This window comes from Carcharhinus amblyrhynchos, chromosome 11, assembly GCF_965287045.1.
Source record: "Carcharhinus amblyrhynchos chromosome 11, sCarAmb.v2.hapA, whole genome shotgun sequence".
NCBI classification, from domain to species: domain Eukaryota; kingdom Metazoa; phylum Chordata; class Chondrichthyes; order Carcharhiniformes; family Carcharhinidae; genus Carcharhinus; species Carcharhinus amblyrhynchos.
The window spans coordinates 22,227,299-22,248,721 of NC_137334.1; the positions used below are offsets into that span (position 1 = coordinate 22,227,299).

General features: G+C 45.5%; 1 protein-coding gene across 1 annotated transcript in view; it reads right to left on the reverse strand.

Moving 5' to 3' along the window:
* Positions 1-6,656: 6,656 nt before the first annotated feature.
* The window catches only part of ndufa10 (NADH:ubiquinone oxidoreductase subunit A10), a 58,584-nt gene continuing 43,817 nt past the window's right edge, over positions 6,657-21,423 (reverse strand). Inside the window, exons 9-10 of the mRNA XM_080198759.1 lie at positions 9,414-9,522; positions 6,657-6,919 (exon numbers count right to left, since the gene is read on the reverse strand). Coding sequence (XP_080054885.1) covers positions 6,851-6,919; positions 9,414-9,522 — 178 coding nt within the window. The 3' untranslated portion in view covers positions 6,657-6,850. The remainder of the gene's footprint in view (positions 6,920-9,413; positions 9,523-21,423) is intronic.

A 21,423-nucleotide genomic window follows, 5' to 3' on the forward strand; every position in this document is an offset into this window, starting at 1 on the left:
AGGAATCTCCGTGACTGTGAAATACGAGTGCGTCCATCTCCCTGATGGATGCCAAATGAGGCGGCCTTCATGAAACACGACAACGCAGAGTCGTTGAGAAGAAACTGATAGCCAAGTTCTGCACACAGGAGGATAGCCTCAACCGGGATCTTGGGTTCATGTCTCAGTATCTGTAACCCCCACCATTTGGCCTGGGCTTGCAAAACCTCACTAACTGTCCTGTCTGGGTACAATACACATCTCTGTAACCTGTGCTTAACTCTCTCTCCACTCACATTGTCTGTACCTTTAAGACTTGATTACCTGTAAAGACTCACATTCAACCAATATTTTGTAAATTGAGTTTGTGTCTTCATATGCCCTGTTTGTGAACTGAAATCCCACTCAACTGATGAAGGGGCAGCGCTCCAAAAGCTAGTGGCTTGTGCTACCAAATAAACTTGTTGGACTTTAACCTGGTGTTTGAGAACTCTTACTGTGCTTACCCCAGTCCAACGCCGGCATCTCCACATCACCTCAAGATAAAGGGGAGGCGGTTTAGAACGGAGTTGAGGAGGAACTTCTTCACTCAAAGGGTGGTGAATCTCTGGAATTCTCTGCCCGTTGAAGTGGTGGAGGCTGCCTCGCTAAATATTTTTAAGAAGCGGGTTGATGGGTTCTTGATAAGAGAGGGGATTAAGGGTTATGGGGAGAGGGCGGGAAAGTGGAACTGAGGCACAGCAGATCAGCCATGATCTTGTTGAATGGCGGGGCAGGCTCGAAGGGCCAGATGGCCTACTCCTGCTCCTATTTCTTATGTTCTTATGTTCTTATCACAGATGCTACATGATCCAGACACAAAACACACGCTTTACATCCAAGACACGTAGGCAGGATTCTCCAGTCCTGCTGCAGTGGGCGAAGATTTGGCTGAGCGCCAAGTTTACCGTTCTCACTGGCAGTAATAGCTGGGTGTGAATGGCCAGAGAATTCCGGCCATAATTTAATACAGAAGCACACATACCCTTCCAGGTAAGGGGAAGGAAGGGAATTTTCACAGTAACTTCATTGCAGAGTGAATGTCAGCCTACTAGTGACTAATAAATAAACTTTACCTTAAATTTAAAGTTTGAGGAATGCATTACTTCCCCTGTAGAGTTCTATTACTCAAAGTTCACGGGTTACTGTAAATATGGAATATCAGCCTCTGCATTCCCGATTTCCACTGCTGTCCCATTCACAACTCTGCTAACACCCAAGTTTTGGATAGGCCTCCAACATCCTGGTGAACTGGTGCGATGACAATAACCTTTCTCACAGCGTCAGTCAAACAAAGGAGATAATTACTGACCTCAGGAAATGTAGTGGAGAGCATGCCCCTGTCTACATCAATGGGGATAAAGTGGAGATGGTCGAGAGCTTCAAGTTTCTAGGTAGCCAGATCACCAACAACGGTGGCACAGTGGTTAGCACTGCTGCCTCACAGCGCCATGGACCCGGGTTCAATTTCCAGCCTCGGGTCACTATTTGTGTGGAGTTTGCACGTTCTCCCCGTGTCTACATGGGTTCCTCCAGGTGTTCCAGTTTCCTCCTACAGTCCGAAAGATGCGCTGGTTAGGTGCATTGGCCATGTTAAATTCTCTCTGTGTACCTGAGCAGGCACCGGAGTGTGGCGGCTAGGGGATTTTCACAGTAACTTCATTACAGTGTTAATGTAAGCCTACCTGTGACTAACTATCCACGTTACTCCACATCGACACTATAGGTAAGAAAACCCACCAACGACTCTACTTTCTCAGAAGACTAAGGAAATTTGGCATGTCAGCTATGACACTTACCAGCTTTTACAGATGCACCATAGAAAGCATTCTTTCTGGTTGTATCACAGCTTGGTATGGTTCCTGCTCTGCCCAACACTTTAAAAAACTACAAAAGGTCGTGAAAGTAGCCCAGTCCCTCACTCAAACCAGCTTCCCATTCATTGACTCTGTCTACACTTGCCGCTGTCTTGGAAAGGCAGCCAGCATAATTGAGGATCCCATGCAGCTCGGACATTCTCTCTTTCATCTTTTTCCATTAGGAAAAGAAGATACAAAAATCTGAGGTCGCGTACCAACTGACTCAAGAACAGCTTCTTCCCTGCTGCCATCAGACTTTTGAATGGCCCTACCTTGCATTAAGTTGATCTTTCTCTACACCTTAGCTGTGACTGTAACACTACATTCTGCAATCTCTCCTTTCCTTCTCCACGAACGGTATGCTTTGTCTGTATAGCATGCAAGAAACAATACCTTTCACTGTATACTAATACAAGACAATAATAAATTGAATCAAATGAAAACCATTGGGAAATCTTTGATCCAAACACACACTGTATGCAAGTTAAAAGCAAAATACTGCGGATGCTGGAATCTCGCTGAAATCTCAGCGAGTCTGACAGCATCTGTGGGGAGAGAACAGAGCCAACGTTTCGAGTCTGGATGGTGCTGATAAAGAACACTGCTGTCTCTCCACTCATAAGGATTGAACCAGCTCTCTTCTATTCAACATCCTTGGTTGGTCATAATAAATGTTTAAGTTTCTTTTTCACTGTGAAAATCCCCTAGTTGTCACACTCCAGTGCCTGTTTGGGTACACTGAGGGAGAACTTAGCATGGCCAATGCACCTAACCAGCACATCTTTCAGACTGTGGGAGGAAACCGGTGCATCCGGAGGTAACCCATGCAGACATGGGGAGAATGTGCAGACTCTGCACAGGCAGTGACCCAAGACCAAGAATCGAACCCTGCCGCTATGAGGTAGCCCTGCTAATCACTGTGCCGCCCAGAGGTCATGGGTTTGGCAAATGCATCCTAAGGAGCTTTGGCGGGTTCCTGCAGTGTGTCTTGTAGATGCACTGACAAAGGGCCAGCTCTGATGGAGTGACTCAAAATGTTGACTCTATTCTTTCCCCACAGATGCTGTCAAACCTGCTGAGATTTTCCAGCATTTTCTGTTTTTATTCTTGTAGATGGTACACACTGCTGCCACTGTGCGTCGCTGGTGGAGGGACTGAACGTGGATGCGATGTCTACCAAGCAGGCAGCTTTATCTTGGATGGGCATTGAGCTTCTCGAGTGTTGTTGGAGCTGCACCCATCCAGGAAAGTGGGGAGTGTCCCCTCGCACTCCTGACTTGTGTCCTGTAGATGGCTTTGGGGAGTCAGGAGGTGAGTTACTCTCCGCAGGATTCCCGGCCTCTGATCTGTTCTTGTGTTTATGTGGCTGGATCCAGTTCAGTTTCTGCATTCCACACGAGTCACTTGGCAACATTCCTCATCCAAATAGCACAGAGCAGCACACGACATTTTTTTCAGCTCTCCACATTTTCACAAGTGTTTTGTTTTAAACATAAAAGCTGGGGAATAATTGAAATGTGCATCGTGTTACAGTGGGCAATTCCCATTGCAATGCTGTAGCAATCCTCTAGGCCCACCTTTCAGATTCTGCCCTGTTCCATATTTGCCAAACACACAGCCCCTCCCCTCTTCACTGTCGCGTCTGTTATTATTTAATTGGCCTTCATCTGTGAGAGGGAAGGATAGGATACATCCTGCGGTGCTGGACTGTATTGCCAGCTACAATTTGCATTTATTTAGTGCCGTGAACATAATAAAGTGCCCCCAGTTAAGACACTTTGGAAGAGCAACATGAAACGAAATATAAGGCTAAGCTACACAAGGAGGTATTGGTTCAGATAATCAAAAGCTTGCTCAAAGCAGTGGGTTTTTTTTGGAAAAACAGGGGTGGGAGGTTCAAGGAGGGAATTTCTTGAAGTGATTAATATGATGGGTGGCACGGTGGCAAGCACTGCTGCATCACAGCGCCAGGAACCCGGGTTCAATTCCATCTTTGTGTGATATGTGTGTGTGTGTGTGTGTGTGTGTGTGTGTGTGTGTGTGTGTGTGGAGTTTGCACATTCTCCCCGTGTCTTGTGGGTTTCCTCCCACACTCCAAAGCTGTGGGGGTTAGGTGGATTGGCTATGCTAAATTGCCCCTTAGTGTCCAAAGATGGGCACGTTAGGTGGATTGGCTACGCTAAGTTGTCCCTTAGTGTCAAAGGTATACTGGTTAGGTTGATTGGCCATGTTAAGTTGCCCCTTAGTGACACAAGATGTGCAGGTTAGAGGGATTGGTTGTGGGAAATGTGTGGGGTTACAGGGATAGGGCCTGGTTGGGATGCTCTGTCAGAGAGTTGGTGCAGAATTGGTGGGCTTAATGGCATCTTCCTGTACTGTTGGGGTTTTATGATTCTATAATGACATTGTACACCTGGAGGACAAATACACATTTCAAACAGATCACAGTAAAAGCTCTTGTGTGTGAGGGTGCAGTATTGGCAGGGAAGTGTCGGGATTAATGCACCATTAAATTCAGCACCACTCCCTTCAATCCTGCCCAGAGACATCACTGGTATTTCCTTGAAGATTGCTCAGAGCGTGTATAACAGCTGAAGTTTTAATGATGGGTCACAAGCAAAGACATTAACAAGCTGCACAGGAAGCCTTGCTCAACAAGAAGCTCAGGTATTTAGTGCAGAAATGTTGCATCCCTGAGACGCTGGAACTTTGTCCAGTTCATGTGTAAAGAACTCATTCACTTTTCTCTGACCAACACTCCTTTGAAGTGGCTGCACCATCAGGTCAGCCTGTGGCCCTGCTTCTGAAGCAGCAGCTTTCATTGTCAGGGAAATGGAGGGTTCATTGGGCAGCTTTCCCCTAATCGCCTGCTCATTATCAGGAAGATTCTCCTCCGCACTCTACAAGCACAACGTTGGAAGCTTGCATTATGGTAGGGATAGACCATAGGAGCAGGAAGAGGCCATTCAGCCCTTCGAGCCTGCTCTGCCCTTCATCACTATCATGGCTAATCGTCCAACTCAATAGCCTAATTCTGCTTTCGCCCCATCATCTTTGATCCCTTTCGCCCCAAGTGTTATATCCAGCCGCCTCTTGAATACATTCAATGTTTTGGCATCAACTACTTCCTGTGGTAATGAATTCCAAAGGCTCACCACTCTCTGGGTGAAGAAATGTCTCCTCATCTTCATCCTACATGGTCTCCCCTGAATCCTCAGACTGTGATCCCTGGTTATGGAGTTCCTCCACCATCGGGAACATCCTCCCAGCATCTACCCTATCCAGTCCTGTTAGAATTTTATAAGTCTCTATGAGATCCCCCCCTCATTCATCTGAACTTCAGCAAAAACAATTCTAACCTAGTCAATCAATCCTCATACATCAGTCCCACCATCCCCGGGATCAGCCTGGTAAACCTTCGCTGCACTCCCTCGAGAGCAAGAACATTAAACTTTGGAGTTTAATGTGGAGAAGTGTGAGGTAATCCATTTCGGTAGGAATAACAGATGTGTTGAGTATAGGGCTAACGGGAGGACTTTGAATAGAGTGGAGGAGCAGAGGGATCTAGGTGTATGTGTACATAGATCCCTGAAAGTTGGGAATCAAGTAGATAAGGTTGTTAAGAAGGCGTACGGTGTCTTGGCGTTTATTGGTAGGGGGATTGAATTTAGGAGTCGCAGCGTCATGTTGCAACTGTACACAACTCTGGTGCGGCCGCACTTGGAGTACTGTGTGCAGTTCTGGTCCCCACATTATAGGAAGGATGTGGAGGCTTTGGAGAGGGTGCAGAGGAGGTTTACCAGGATGTTGCCTGGTATGCAGGGAAGGTCCTATGAGGAGAGACTGAGGGATTTGGGGTTGTTTTCACTGGAAAGAAGGCGGCTAAGAGGGGATCTTATAGAAACATATAAGATGATTAGAGGTTTAGATAGGGTGGATGGTGATAGCCTGTTTCCTCGGATGGAGAAAACTAGCACGAGGGGGCATGGCTTTAAATTAAGGGGGGGTAGTTATAGGACGGATGTCAGGGGCAGGTTCTTTACCCAGAGGGTGGTGAGGGACTGGAATGCCCTGCCTGCTGCAGTTGTAAATGCGCCTAGTTTGGGGGCGTTTAAGAGATTGGTGGATAGGTTTATGGACGAAAAGGGATTGGTTTAGATTAGTGGGTCAATGTTTTTTTTTTAAAAATAAGACTGGTCGGCGCAACATTGTGGGCCGAAGGGCCTGTTCCGCGCTGTAATGTTCTATGTTCTATCCTTCCTCAGAAAAGGAGACCAAAACTGCACTCAATACTCTTGGTGTGGCCTCACCAAGGCCCTGTATAATTGCAACAACATATCCCTGCTCCTGTACTCGAAACCTCTCGCAATGAAGGCTAACATGCCATTTGCCTTCTTTACCACCTGCATGCTTACATTCAGTGACTGGTGCACAAGGACACCCAGGTGCCGCTGCACACTCCCCTCTCCCAATTTATAGCCATTCCCTGCCACTTTTCTGAATGCCCCTGACACCCCCCGCAACGCTTTCGAACGCGGCAGCACGCAGCAATGGGGAGCGGCACTGGGGGAACAGGGAGACGGCACCGGGGAACCTGCAAGGTTCACTGCTGGACCAGCATAGATTCTAGAACAATACTATGTGATAGATTTTGTTCTTAAACTTGGAATTCAGGGGCGTGACATCACTGGCACAACTGCCCCACATTTGGAATGTTTGCCCCCACTCTGTTACGTGTTATCATACTTTGCCTCCTGTAAATCAACAGGATACAGCAGGTTTGAGGTTGAGTTTTATTAAATACGTACAATCGGTTAATAAGGTGCTCAAACTTCTGCACAGGTCGAGGGGTAACTCGAGACTGAATAGTCACGCCAGGCTCGGTTGGGAACTTGCCACTCCAGCTCAGAAGCAGAGTTCCGGAACATTCTCTTCCTTTCACATCAATTCCCATTGTCCTGAAAGCCACTCAGTTATTTCAACCAGATCCACTTATCCCCAACGTCGGCATTGAAACCGTCTGCATACTTTCGACCGGGGAGCTGAAAGGAGGGAACACAGGGCGCTGGTAAGTACAGGTTGCAAGAAAACAGATCTGAAATTCTTCCACGTGGCTTTACATCAGCGTGCACACAAACTCCCAGATAACAAGCAGAAAAATAATTGGTATTTGTTAACTACTTTACCCCACACGATCCTGGTTAGAGCAGCTGTTCATTTTTGTTTAGATAGATTGAATCCTGTAAAAATCTTCTGCTAAGATACAATCTATTGAACTCTGCCACATGATTCACATGTAGTATTGTGTCTTTCACATATTTAAACTTTCCAAGAAACTCTAGAGGATGGAACTAAGCAGGAAATGGGAGAAGATCTCTCTCTACTGTGGACGGAGAAAGAACAGTGATTTAACAACAATAATGGCAATAGTGGTTTTAAAATGGCTTTTCTAACAGAGTGAAGCATGCTGGGATTCTTGGTCAACTTCTAATTAAAACCAGGTGCAGGTCTTAAGGTTCCTCTGGTCTGGGGAGCTGTGATCTGAAGCCTCCCAGATAAGGGAAGCATGTCAGCCACGACTCTCACCCATTTTTACAGATGCACTATAGAAAGCATTCTTTCTGGTTGTATCACAGCTTAGTATGGCTCCCACACTGCCCAAGACCGCAAGGAACTACAAAAGATCGTGAATGTAGCCCAATCCATCACGCAAACCAGCCTCCCAACCAATGACTCTGTCTACACTTCCTCAGAAAAGAGCCAGCAAAGCCAAGGACTCCACACTTCCCGGACATTCTCTCTTTCACCTTCTTCCATCGGGAAAAAGGTGCAAAAGTCTGAGGTCATGTACCAACCGACTCATGAGCAGTTTCTTCCCTGCTGCCATCAGACTTTTGAATGAACCTACCTCGAATTAAGTTGATCTTTCTCTGCACCCTAGCTATGACTGTAACACTACATTCTGTCCTCTCTCCTTTCCTTTGCTATGAACGGTATGCTTTGTCTGTATACTGCGCAAGAAACAATACTTTTCACTTTATGCTAATACAGGTAAGATTAATAAATCAAATGAAAGCACCAAGATGAGACTGGTAATGGAGGATATTCTGTGGCATTTCGCTTCCTCTTTTTGGATGATTCTCCTGCAATGCTGTGCAGCGCTGGTCAGAGAATCTAAAACACAGGGGCACAGTCTTAGCAAACGGGGCCGGTCATTTAGGACAGAGATGAGGAGAAATGGGTTCACTCAAAGGGTGGTGAATCCTTGGAATTCTCTATCCCAGAGGGGTGTATATTGTTGAATACATTTATGGTTTGGAGGAGCAGACACGTTTCTGGTCCTTTGGGGAATTGAGGGATATGGGAGAGGGCGGGGAAATGGAGAATGAAGGGCCAGGATTCTGGGATGTAAACTGCACATTCTGGTTGGCAGCTCTCAGACACGGTACAACACCGATGTACTTTCTCCACTGACACTTGTTACTGACCTGAACTGCTGGCTATTTCATTTTAAAGATATATATATATAAATTAAGTCACCAGGAGTTTAAACAAAACCCCCAGAAAAGCTGAAGTGCTCAAAAATTTGAACTGCTGCATATGAAAAACTATCAACCAGCGTACCTGAGGAACAGAAAGATGCCGACTGTACAGTGACTGTGCTGACAGCGGAACCACATACTCAGTGTCAGAGGGACAGAAAGATGCTTCACACTGAGGCACTGGAGGCTGCGTGGGGAGGAGGGAAGGGGGAGCGAGAGATAAATTAAAAGGGCAATCCCCCCGATAATTCATGAGCAGCCAGCAGTCTGCTTGGGACAGATACTGGAAAGGGTGGAGGGTGACACAGCCAGAGGAAGGCAGGCAGCTGGAACAGATCAAGCCCGCTCTGCAGATTAGACCATCAGAGATGAACTGAAGTCTGCCGGTCACCTGCACTGACTCTGATCCGGGGAGTGCTTCACACTGCCTTTATAAATCATAAATATGAAGGAGGCCATTCAGCCCATTGAGTCTGCACTGACTACAATCCCACCCAGACCCCATTCCCACAACTCCATGCATTTACCCTAGCTAGTCTCCCTACACTAAGGGGCAATTTAACATGGCCAATCCACCTATTCTGCATGGACTGTGGGAGGAAACTGGAAAACCTGGAGGAAACCCACGCGGGCACGGGGAAAGCATGCAGACTCCACACAGACAGACAATGACCTGAGCCAGGAATCGAACCTGAGTCCCTGGCACCATGAGGCAGAGCTAACGACTGTGCCGTTGAATGGTGTACAGGGGAAGAGAATCAAAATAGAAAGAAAAAACATTCACTGGAAAAGCACCTGATCAGACACACATTACACCAGACTGCCCAATTCAACAATACGTAAAAATCACAAACACAGAACGCACAGCAGTAAAAACATTGTGAGTGTTGAAGATTAAAGGAAGACAGAAAGTGCTGTGGAGTGACCTTGTTCAGTACTGGCAGTGTTGTGTGTTTGTGGGGTAGAGATTCCAGCCAGTGTCCAGCTGCCTTACCTGTCTGTAGGCGTGAGCCATCTGATCAAACTCGTGGGCGCCAATCGTGACCTCTGGGAGATACCTGGGGAACGATGTCAGGTCAGCCACGCGCTGCTTGTTCTCCACCCTACACAAGGAGAAAAGTGAATTTGAGTTGGTGTTGTCCCTGTGAGAGATCGGTACGTGGGTAGAAACATTTTGCTAAAACGCACTGAAGCTGTGTCACGCTCGTAACTTAAGTGCTCCAGTCAGAACCGTAACAAAGGAGGAACTGCTCGATCAGAAACCACTGAGGGACATTTCACGTCCAGATAAATTAGAACATCCCATTAACTTCCCCAAAAGCAAAATACATTAGTCAGTAACACCATGCACGCACGACAATCTGGTACAGCAGTGACTGTGGGACAGTCTGTATCCAATGTATTCAATGTAACAATAGCACCCTCCGCTGATCGAGTCCTGGACTGCATCACAGACAACCACAATCACACGGAACAAATCTTTACCATTCATCATCACAGCAGATGATTTTTCTGGCAGCTGGTATCTTCTCAGTCAACACCAACAGTTAAAAGGTTTCAATCGCCTTCTGATATTCACTCAGCTTCCTACCAAACTCTTGCACTTGCCTTCTTTCAGGTGAAGCCATTCCACTGGGCCCTGCCCCAATACGTAGTGCTGAAGTGTGTTGGCCTTCTAAATTCTCCCTCAGTGTCCCCGAAGCAGGAGTGTGGCGGCTAGGGGACTTTCATAGCAACTTCATTGCAGTGTTAGTGTAAGCCAACTTGTGACACTAATAAACTTTAACACAAGCGGTGCCCCCAGATGGACAGCTCCAGTGCAAGGAGAGATCATAAGCTGGGTGTTGTGACAGAAAAGGGCAGTTTTCACCCTCAGTGAAATTCATAGAATCCCCACAGTGCAGAAGAAACCATTCGGGCCATTGAGTCTGCACTAACTGTGACAGAGCATCCCACCCATGCCCTCTCCCCTGCAGTCCCGCACACTTACCATGGCCAATCCATCTAACCCGCACATCTTTGGATACTAAGAGGCAATTTAGCATGGTCAATCCACCTAACCCACACATTTTTGGACACTAAGGGTCAATTTAACACAGCCAATCCGCCTTACTCGCATATCTTGGGGCTGTGGGAGCAAACCGAAGCACCCGGAAGAAACACACACACAGACACGAGGAGAATGTGCAAACTCCACACAGACAGTCACCCAAGCGGGGAATTGAACCTGAGCTCTTGACGCTGTGAGTCAGCAGAGCTGCCCATTGTGATGCCCAAATTCAAGGGCACAGAAAGACTTCAGGGTTGTGCTATACCTCACAACATACTCAAAAATATTATGGCAGAAGAGACAAGAATAAAAGATTGATAATTTGCTGCAGAGGAGAGACAAATATTATGACAATAAATTAGGAATTAGCCTGCGTACGTCAAATTCCCTCCCTCTGTTTTTTAACTGGTTTATTAACCTATTTACTCCAACATATGTTGTGAAAATCAGAACTTTGTGCGTCAACAGCAGAGATCAGGAACTACTAAGTCCTGACTGACCTCGGAGTCTCTGTACACAAGTAGACCGGGGCATACTGCACCAGCACAGGGCTGCAATTTTAGGAACTTTGGGCTGATACCAGACAGGCTTGCCTGTGCGTGAAGCTAAACGGCACAAACACCCAGATCATGTCACCAGAGTGCCATTAAAAACAAGTGTCATAGGCAGGGCACACGGGGAGGTCCCTAAATCCGGAGCTCCAGACAGGGGACATGGGCAGGAAGAGGCCCCAATTCCATGAAGTTGAAGAGCAGGAGAAGAACTGTGCTTAGCAGTGAAGTGGTTTCAGGGGAAGCGCTGAATATCCAAGTGACTCCATGCCGTGGGCCTTTGGGGATGAAGGGACCGCTTTGGAGCAGCTGTGTTCTCTTCGATGCGGTCAAAAAGCCGAAGTTGCTGCTTCAGTGCAGGTTTAGGAATCTAGAGCAACAGCCCACCTTCTGGAGATGAAATCAAAACCCTGTGAGATGGGCTGTTGTTGAGGTTGTCTGAATGGGTGTGACTTGCGGAGAGAATTCCAAGGTATGGTCTTCAAAGGTGAAGACAGGAATCTCTTGTGAAGGAGACGGAGTTTCAGTGAGATCGTTTGACTGAATGTTTACTGACGTCTGCATGGGTTAAGAAATCCGTGGACTCTGTTTTGGTCGCAATTGCACAGAGTGGTGTGTTTGACCACAATCTGCCTGTTGGTTAACATGTATCTTGTGAGATAGTTTTATTTTTCTGACCTTGTGTAGTAAAGTTTATTTGTTCCTAACCTGGGGAATCTGTGGCATTATTAAATGAGAAAGTCAGGGTCCACTCTAATCAAAATGTGACTGGTCACAAACCAGATCTTACCAACAACCTGGGGTCTAGACAAGGATCACAACATACATCATTAAAATAAAGAGAGATACAGGCATGTGGGGGAAGGCAATGGCCTAGTGGTATTATCGTTAAGCAATTAATCCAGAAACTCAGCTAAACCCTGGGAACCAGGGTTCGAATCCTGCCACGGCAGATGGTGGAATTTGAATTCAATTTAAAATAATTAAAAATCTACTGATGACTATGAAACCATGGTTTTTTCTGACAATAAACAATCTGGTCCCTTTGGGGAAGGAAATCTGCCGTTGTTACCTGGTCTGGCCTACATGTAACCTCAGGGCCACAGCAATGTGGTTGACTCTCAACTGCCCTGCAAGGGCAACTACGGATGGGCAATAAATGCTGGCCCAGCCAGCATGTCCCACAGATGAATAAAGAAGTGTTTGTGCAGTGGCATCACTTTCCAACCTTACGGTTGGACAGATTCACAATAGATCCATTAGCTTTTGAAGTTCTGCATTACTGATAAATCTGGGCTGATCTGAGTTTCCTAAACTCATTTCAGCCACTTATCCAGATACACAGTGGCTCCTGGAGTTGGCAATCTGAATGCAGCCCTGTAATCTGACATTCAAAGCCAATGGTTTTCTGGGCAATGCCTAAGAAACTTTAAATCATTTGTTTTACAGTTAGGCAAAAGAGCGAATGATCATGCAAACCCTTGTCAAATGAGTGATACCACTGTAATTTAATACAAGCATCCCATTGTTTACCAGGCTGCAAAGACTTTGCTGCTTCTGCCCATTAAAGCGACATCAAGTCTTTGAAAGCACAGAACAATGGGCATGTTTATTACAGAGCAGAGAGTGACTCAAACAAAGGACATACTCGTGCCATTTCAAATGAGTTCACGTCACATTATTACTAACAATGGATTAGCTCAGCACAAGGCAAAGATTTCTGATCAGAGGAAAGCACACTGACAGGCCTGCAACCCTTTTGTAATCTAATTAAATGGCCCAGAATTTACTAGCAAAATAAGAGGGGCCATGGTGCACAGTTATCAACATGTTAAACATTTTTAACTGTTAACCTCACACAAGCAGGGGGTCACCATTAATCACAGCAGCATGATGGCACAGTGGTTAGCACTGCTGCCTCACAGCACCAGGGACCCAGGCTCGATTCCCAGTTTGGCTCACTGTCGGTGTGGAGTTTGCACATTCTCCCCGTGTCTGCATGGATTTCCTCCAGATGTTCTGGTTTCCTCCCACAGTCCAAAGATATGCTGGTTAGGTGGATTGGCCATGATGAATTGACCCTTAGCGTCAGGGGAATTAAGAGGGTAAATAGGTAGGATTATGGGAATAGGGCCTGGGTGGGATTGTGGTCGGTTCAGGCTCAATGGTCTCCTTCTGTACTGCAGGGATTTTATGAAAAAGAGCCCCTATGCCCATCGTGTCTGTCTCTACCATCACACATCTGCTCTAATCCCATTTACCAGTGCTTGCTCCATAGCCTTGTATGCTAGGGCATTTCAAGAGCTCATCTAAATACATATTAAACGTGAAATTTCCTGCCTCTACCACCCTTCCAATCTCCCATCACCCTCTGAGTAGAAAAGCTTTTTCTCAAACTCCTCTAGGTCTCCTGCCCTTACTGTGTTAATCTATGCCCTTGGTTATTAACTCCTCTCATAAGGGGAAGGATTTCTTCCTATCACCCTATCTATGTCCCTCATAATTCCGTACACTTTAGTCAGGTCCCCCACCTTGGCCTTCTCTTATTTATATTTATGACGCTGATTGAGCAAGTTTTTTTGAAAATCTTCTCCGATCCCTACAGTACAGGAGAGATCATTTGGCCTATTGAGTCTGTACCAACTCTCTGACAGAGTGTCCTACCTAGGCCCTCTACCCCGCCCTATCCACAAAACCCCACACATTCACCACGGCTAATCCACCTAATCGGCACAGGTTTAACATTTAATTATTTTCTGACTTTTTCTTTAGTCTTCTTTCTCTCTCATTCTTCCCCTCTCTTTATTACAATCCCAGTTGTTGTTATAACTGGACAGGAAGATCCCAGAATGGGATCCTGGCTCAAAACACCATAACCTTTAGTTATTTTTTAATCAAACGTGGAGGAACAGAGTCACAGGGCTGTTAATTAATTTTAACAACAAGGAACATGCATTTATTAAATATAGAAAGAATCATAGAATCCTACAGCCCAAGAGGAGGCCATTCAGCCCATCGAGTCTGCACCAGCCACAATCCTGCTGTGATTAATGGTGACCCCCTGCTTGTGTGAGGTTAACAGTTAAAAATGTTTAACGTGTTGATATCTGTGTGCACCATGACCCCTCTTATTTTGCTAGCAAATTCTGGGCCGTTTAGTTAGATTACAAAAGGGGTTGCGGGCCTGACAGTGTGCTTTCCCCGATCAGAAATCTTTGCCTTGTGCTGGGTTAATCCATTGTTAGTAATAATGTGATGTGAACTCATTTGAAATGGCACCCACAATCCTATCCCCATAACCCCATGCATTCATCCTAGCTATCCCCTGACACTGAGGGGCTATTTTGCTTGGCCAATCCACCTAACCAGCACATCTAATGCAAAGTTTAAAGTTTATTTATTAGTTACAAGTAGGCTTAACATTAATTCTGCAATGAAGTTACTGTCAAAATCTCTCTAGTTGCCACACTCCGGCATCTGTTCAGGTAAACTGAGGGAGAACTTAGCACGGTCAATGCACCTAAGCAGTATGTCTTTTGGACTGTGGGAGGAAACCGGAGCATCCAAAGGAAACTCATGCAGACACAGGGAGAACATGCAGACTCCGCGTAAGCAATCAAACCCAGGTCCCTGGTGCTGAGGGGCAGCAGTGCTAACCACTGTGCCACCATGCTGCCCATATGGGAAAAAAATGAATTATAATATATTGCTTCTTAGGTATATAACCTCTTAGGTTATTAAGTACACACAAGGTTTAAGATGAACACATATGCTGGACATGCAAGATTAACATGTATGACAAAGTACATTTGAAGCCACAATGATCTCATTAGCATACAAAGTCCCTTTTTAAATACACACTCCTCTGAACCCTAGTTAGTGTCAGTGGTTTTCTCCTCAGAATTCACCCCCACCTCTTGCGATGACTGTCACATGAGAGTTTCCAAACTCCACATTAAATTTTTTTAAATCTTGCATGGTAATACTTTTGCTTGGTGTTTTGCATCCCGAAATCCAATCCAGGTTTTTCAGACGACACTTTTAAACAAAGCTTCCATTCCACTTTTACTAGAGAATCCACTCCGGGTTCTTGCACCAACCTCGTTAGGATTTTCTTTTTCTGACCGCTTTCGAAATGATCACAAACTCTTGAAACCCAGATTTTTATTAAACTAACACCAAACGTCTAAGCTACCTCAAAGAGGTGGATGGGGGTAAGGCAGTTGACGTGGTATACATGGATTTTAGTAAGGCGTTCGATAAGGTTCACCATGGTAGGCTTCTGCAGAAAATGCAGATGTATGGGATTGTGGGTAATCTAGGAAGTTGGATCAGGAATTGGCTATCAGATAGGAGACAGAGGGTGGTGGTGGATGGTAAATATTCATCATGGAGTGCAGTTACGAGTGGTGTGCCTCAGGGATCTGTTTTGGGGCCACTGTTGTTTGTAATTTTTATTAATGATCTGGATGAGGGTATAGTTGGGTGGATTAGTAAATTTGCTGATGACACCAAAGTTGGAGGTGTGGTAGATTGTGAGGAAGGGTGTCATAGTCTGCAGGGAGACTTAGATAGGTTGCAGAGCTGGGCCGAGAGGTGGCGGATGGAATTTAATGCGGAGAAGTGTGAGGTAATTCACTTTGGTAGGAGCAACAGATGTGTCGAGTATAGGGCTAACGGGAGGACTTTGAATAGTGTGGATGAACAGAGGGATCTAGGTGTGTGTGTACATAGATCCCTGAAAGTTGGGAATCAAGTAGATAAGGTTGTCAAGAAGGCGTACGGTGTCTTGGCGTTTATTGGTAGGGGGATTGAATTTAGGAGTCGCAGTGTAATGTTGCAACTGTACACTACTCTAGTGCGGCCGCACTTGGAGTACTGTGTGCAGTTCTGGTCCCCGCATTACAAGAAGGATGTGGAGGCGTTGGAGAGGGTGCAGAGGAGGTTTACTAGGATGTTGCCTGGTATGGTGGGGAGGTCCTATGAGGAGAGACTGAGGGATCTAGGGTTGTTTTCGTTGGGAAGAAGGCGGCTAAGAGGGGATCTTATTGAAACATATAAGATGATTAGGGGTTTAGATAGGGTGGATAGTGATAGCCTTTTTCCTCGGATGGAGAAAGCTAGCACGAGGGGGCATGACTTTAAATTAAGGGGGGGTAGCTACAGGACGGATGTCAGGGGTAGGTTCTTTACCCAGCGGGTGGTGAGGGATTGGAATGCCCTGCCTGCTGCAGTTGTAGATGCGTCTAGTTTGGGGGCGTTTAAGAGATCTCTGGATAGGTTTATGGACGAAAAGGGATTGGTATAGGCTAGTGGGTCATTGTTTTTGTAACTGGTCGGCGTAACATCGTGGGCCGAAGGGCCTGTTCTGCGCTGTAATGTTCTATGTTCTATGTTCAGAGGCCTCTGTCCCACTTTAAATCCAGTTAATGTAGCATTTTGTTAAATCTTCCTCAATTTCTTCTGAATCTTGGTCCCATGTTGTCTTTACTCCCTATTCCCTGGTTATCTGGACTGTAATCTTATTCCTTAAGAAACATGCATCTTTGCAACCTCCTTGTCCTGTCCAGTTTCTCCTGGCAGAGTTCAGAGAGCTGTTCACTCCTCCGTCACCTGTCTCTAACTGCCCTGGCTTCCAGGTACAAACTAAAGAATCAAGGAAAGCTCTCTCTCTCTCTGGGAAGTGGGCTTCCGGTTGCTAAGCAATGTCTGCAACTGTATGTGCTCTTCATGCTGTAACTCTCTCTAAGCGCAATAGCATCACAGTTGGAACCAACCCCTGCACATACAAACATCTTTGCTCGGCGTGAATGCAAATCCAGATCGCCGCTAGCACAGAAACATTACATTAAAATAACCTAAAACTAGACCTTATTTCTAACGTTTACCAATACAAACTACCTTGGATTTCCTAACACTCTCTCTATCCACACTTCCCGCTGCCTTGGCAAAGCAGCCAGCATAATCAAGGACCTCACACCCCCTGAACATTCTCTCTTCCACCTTCTTCCGGCGGGAAAAAGATACAAAAGTCTGAGGTCGCGTACCAACTGACTCAAGAACAGCTTCTTCCCTGCTGCCATCAGACTTTTGAATGAACTTACCTTGCATTAAGTTGATCTTTCTCTGCACCCTAGCTACGACTGTAACACTACGTTCTGCACTCTCTCCTTTCCTTCTCTATGAATGGTATGTTTTGTCTGTACAGCGTGCAAGAAACAAGCTTTTCACTGCATACATGTGACAATAATAAATCAAATCAAAAATCAAATGGATGAAGTTAATTTGAATCTAATTCACTATTTCCTTTTACACTGTTCACATGATACTTGTTCTCGACAATAGACTGATAGTCACAACGTTCATGGATAATGTGTTCTTTCTGGCAATCATTATCAGCTCACATTTCACTAATTCCCTACAGTACAGAAGGAGGCCATTCGACCCATTGAGCCTGCATTGACAACGATCACAACCATGCCCTATCCCCATAACCCCACAGATTTACCCTCGTAGTTCCCCTGACACAAATCCACCTAACCTATATATCTTTAGACACGAAGGGACAATTTAGCAAGGCCAATCCCCCTTACCTACACCCTTTCGGACTGTGGAAGGGAACTGGAGCACCCAGAGGAAAGCCACGCAGACGTGGGGAGAACGTGCAAACTCCACACAGACAGTGGCCCAACCCGGGAATCGAATCCGGGTCCCTGGTGCTGTGAGGTAGCAATACTAACCACTGTGCAAATTATTTCCAATAATTTGAGGCACTAAGAATTTAAGGACTGAAGGCTGCTTCATGAAAAATAATCAGACTTTTGAATGGACTTACCTGGCATTAAATTGATCTTTCTCTATACCCTAGCTCTGACCGTGACAGTACATTCTGCACTCTCTCCTTTCCTTCTCTATGAACGATATGCTTGGTCTGTAGAGTGCGCAAGAAACAATACTTTTCACTGTATACTAATACATGTGACAATAATAAATCAAACCAAATCAAATCAAATGAATTAACTTAATTTGAATCGAATTCATTATTTCCTCTTACACTGTTCATGCGATACTAGTTCTCGACAATGCGCTGCTAGTCACAACGTTCGTGGATAATGTGCAAGTTGCCAAGAGTACAAAGTGAACGCAGGACAGGAAGAGGCTATTCAGCCAAGGAGTTCCACGCAGTGATTGTACTCCAGCATTTTCTGACTCCCCCCAAGTAAAGAAAGATCCCACTGCACAACTCCAAGGAAGAACAGCAAAGTTCAACCTGGTGTCTCGGTCGATACTTATCCCTCAAGCACCTTGGCTAAAGCAAAATCTCATTACAAAGATGCTGAGTGGGATCTTGCTGTGCCCAGATCTGCTGCATTGCTTGCTACACTAAACCTGCTCCAAGATGCCGCACATTCACAAGATTGGTCCTTTCAATATCTGGTGTGAGTATTACAGACCGCTATCACTTTGCTGCTAATGTTAACACTGACCAGTTAATTGACCAAGGTGGCATTTTATATTCACTGAATATTTATTTAATGCTAGTTTAAGGTGCCTGCAATTTAAATTCTAATTGGTGATGGGCTATAAGCAAGCCTGACATTGCTGCAACTTACAATGCACAACACAACGGGGTGGCATGGCGGCACAGTGGTTAGCACTGCTGCCTCATAGCGCCAGGGACCCGGGTTCGATTCCCGACTTGGGTCACTGTCTGCACGGAGTCTGCACATTCTCCCCGTGTCTGCGTGGGTTTCCTCCGGATGCTGTGGTTTCCTCCAACATTTCAAAGATGTGCGAGTTAGGTTGATTGGCCATGCTAAGTAGACCCTAGTGTCAGGGGGATTAGTAGGGTAAATATGTGGGGTGATGGGAATAGGGCAGTGGTTGGGCCTGGTTACCCGAACAGGCGCCAGAGTGTGGTGACTAGGAGATTTTTACAGTAACTTCATTGAGGTGTTAATGTCAGCCTACTTGCGACACTAATAAATAAACTTTAAAAAACAATGCTAATTCCCACACACAAGAATAATCAGGGCAAGAGATTTATGAGGCTTGTAAAACTGAGTGTCATAACTCAGAATGGAAATGGGAAAAGGAAACGATTTGTTTTTCTTCAGACAAAAAAGTAGTCTTTGTTGTCGAAGCTTTTTGTCTTGCACTCATCAGAACGATTTGCATGAATACCAAATGTAAAGTAACAATTCAGATTACATGGGTATGACTTGACAGTTATCTGTCAGTCACCATCAATTACTGCATTCTCCATGGCAACGCCTCTACCAATCAGTACTCTCTCCTCATGCAGTATAAATTCCCTTTACATTCTTGTAAATTGCCCTAAGACAAAAAACTTTGACAAAAACAGATCTCTTTTTTCAGAAATACTCCAGGTCACCAAATGATTATTACGTTTTTTTTTCAGTAAACTTCAGAAACATTCAGCTATTCTTTATTTAAGATGTTACAGGCTGTGAAAGTGCACAGCTCTTGCCCTGATATTCACCTGTTGGAGATCAGGGCCAAATACCGAGAGTCACCATATAGCACAGAACAGACCATCTGGCCCATCGAGTCAGCACCGACACATTAGAAAAATCAGAATTCCCACCTAACACAAACTTTTGGGGTTTGCCCCTTCGTCAGGTGACTGGAGAGAAAGTTTACTATCAAATAAACTTGTTGGACTTTAACTTGGTGTTGTGAGGTTTCTTACTGTGTTTGCCCCAGTCCAACGCCGGCATCTCCATTGCCATGACTACCATCGACACTGCAAACTGCTGGCTCCAAGTGGAGAGGATCTCCAAGAAGATCGCGCATATCGACACAGACATCCAGTATTCTGTAAACTGTGTGTGCCTTTACATACACTGTTTGAGACCAGAACTCTCCACTCACCTGATGAAGGGGCAAACCCCGAAAGCTTGTGGGTTTACTATCAAATAAACTTGTTGGACTTTAACCTGGTGCTGTGAAACTTCTTAACTGTGTTTACCCCAGTCTAATGCCGGCATCTTCACCCCAAGAAAACAATCCAAGCCTACCCAGGGAAAGAAAAATTGCTCTCAAACAAACTCCCAATCCCATTGCTTTACACAAGTGAAATACAGCAGATGTTGGAAAACATAGAAACATAGAAAAACGACAGCACAATACAGGCCCTTCGGCCCACAAAGTTGTGCCGAACATGTCCCAACCTTACAGCTTACTAGGCTTACCTATAACCCTCGATCTTACTAAGTTCCATGTACTTATCTAAAAGTCTCTTAAAAGACCCTATCGAATTCACCTCCACCACCGTTGCCAGCAGCCAATGCACCTGAAACAGCACTTCTTTCGGACTGTGGGAGGAAACCTGAGCACCCAGAGGAAACCCACACAGACATGGTGAGAATGTGCAAACTCCGCACAGACAGCGACCTAAGCCGGGAATTGAACCCAGGTCCCTGGCGCTGTGAGGCAGCAGTGCTAACCACTGTGCCGTCTGGTTGCAAGGCTACACATGCTTCCAATCTGCCAAAATAGTCCCCCAGCGACAGCAAGGTGGAGAATCAATAAGATTTCAATTATTCCACCTCATCAACATATACGTCAATTGTAAAAAAACGCAGGAATCAACTTTTCCCGAGATGGAACTGATTTGCTGTCATGAGTAACATGTGTAACTCTGTCTGCCTTGTTGGTACAGTAAGCTAGATTTGATCTTTAGAGGGCCCCATTGCACAGCGGTTGACCATTCCATTGAAAACATTACTCCTAAAGATCTGCCTGCAGTACATTCTCAATGTGGAATTCAGAAAGGAAAACAGAGATGTGGTTTATGTTGGAACAACGAAATCCTGCAAAAGCCAACAGTGAATACCAGACTGGCACTTATGTTGCTCTGGATTTACTGGTTTCTAAAGGGCACTTTACTGATTTTTGTTTATAATCGCCATTTTTTTTTTAATAGTGCCTTGGACCATTCCCAAACCAGCAGAGGCAAAGTGGCCTGCTGCACGTGCAGTGTCAATGGCAGCCAACTCTCAACCAGGAACAGTACTCCTCCTGAGCACACGGCAAACATCAATTTTCTCCATGCAGAACAGAAAGAGAGAGAGAGCAATGATCGCAACGTACAAATTCACAAAAGGGCAGATAGGGAAAGACTGGCTGATTTAACAGTCTTGCTTCAGCTACAAGCATCATAACCTTCAACACAGAGACAGTCACAAAGGCCTCACTACAGCAAGAGGCTGTCCGCTCACTCAGCTGGTTGCAAAAGGTCCCTTGACAATATTCTGAAGAAGAGCATGCGGGGTGGTTTTCATAAGACATTAGGAGCAGAATTAGGCCATTTGGCCCATCGAATCTGCTCTGCCATTCGATCATGGTTGATAAGTTTCTTAACCTCATTTGATCCCTTT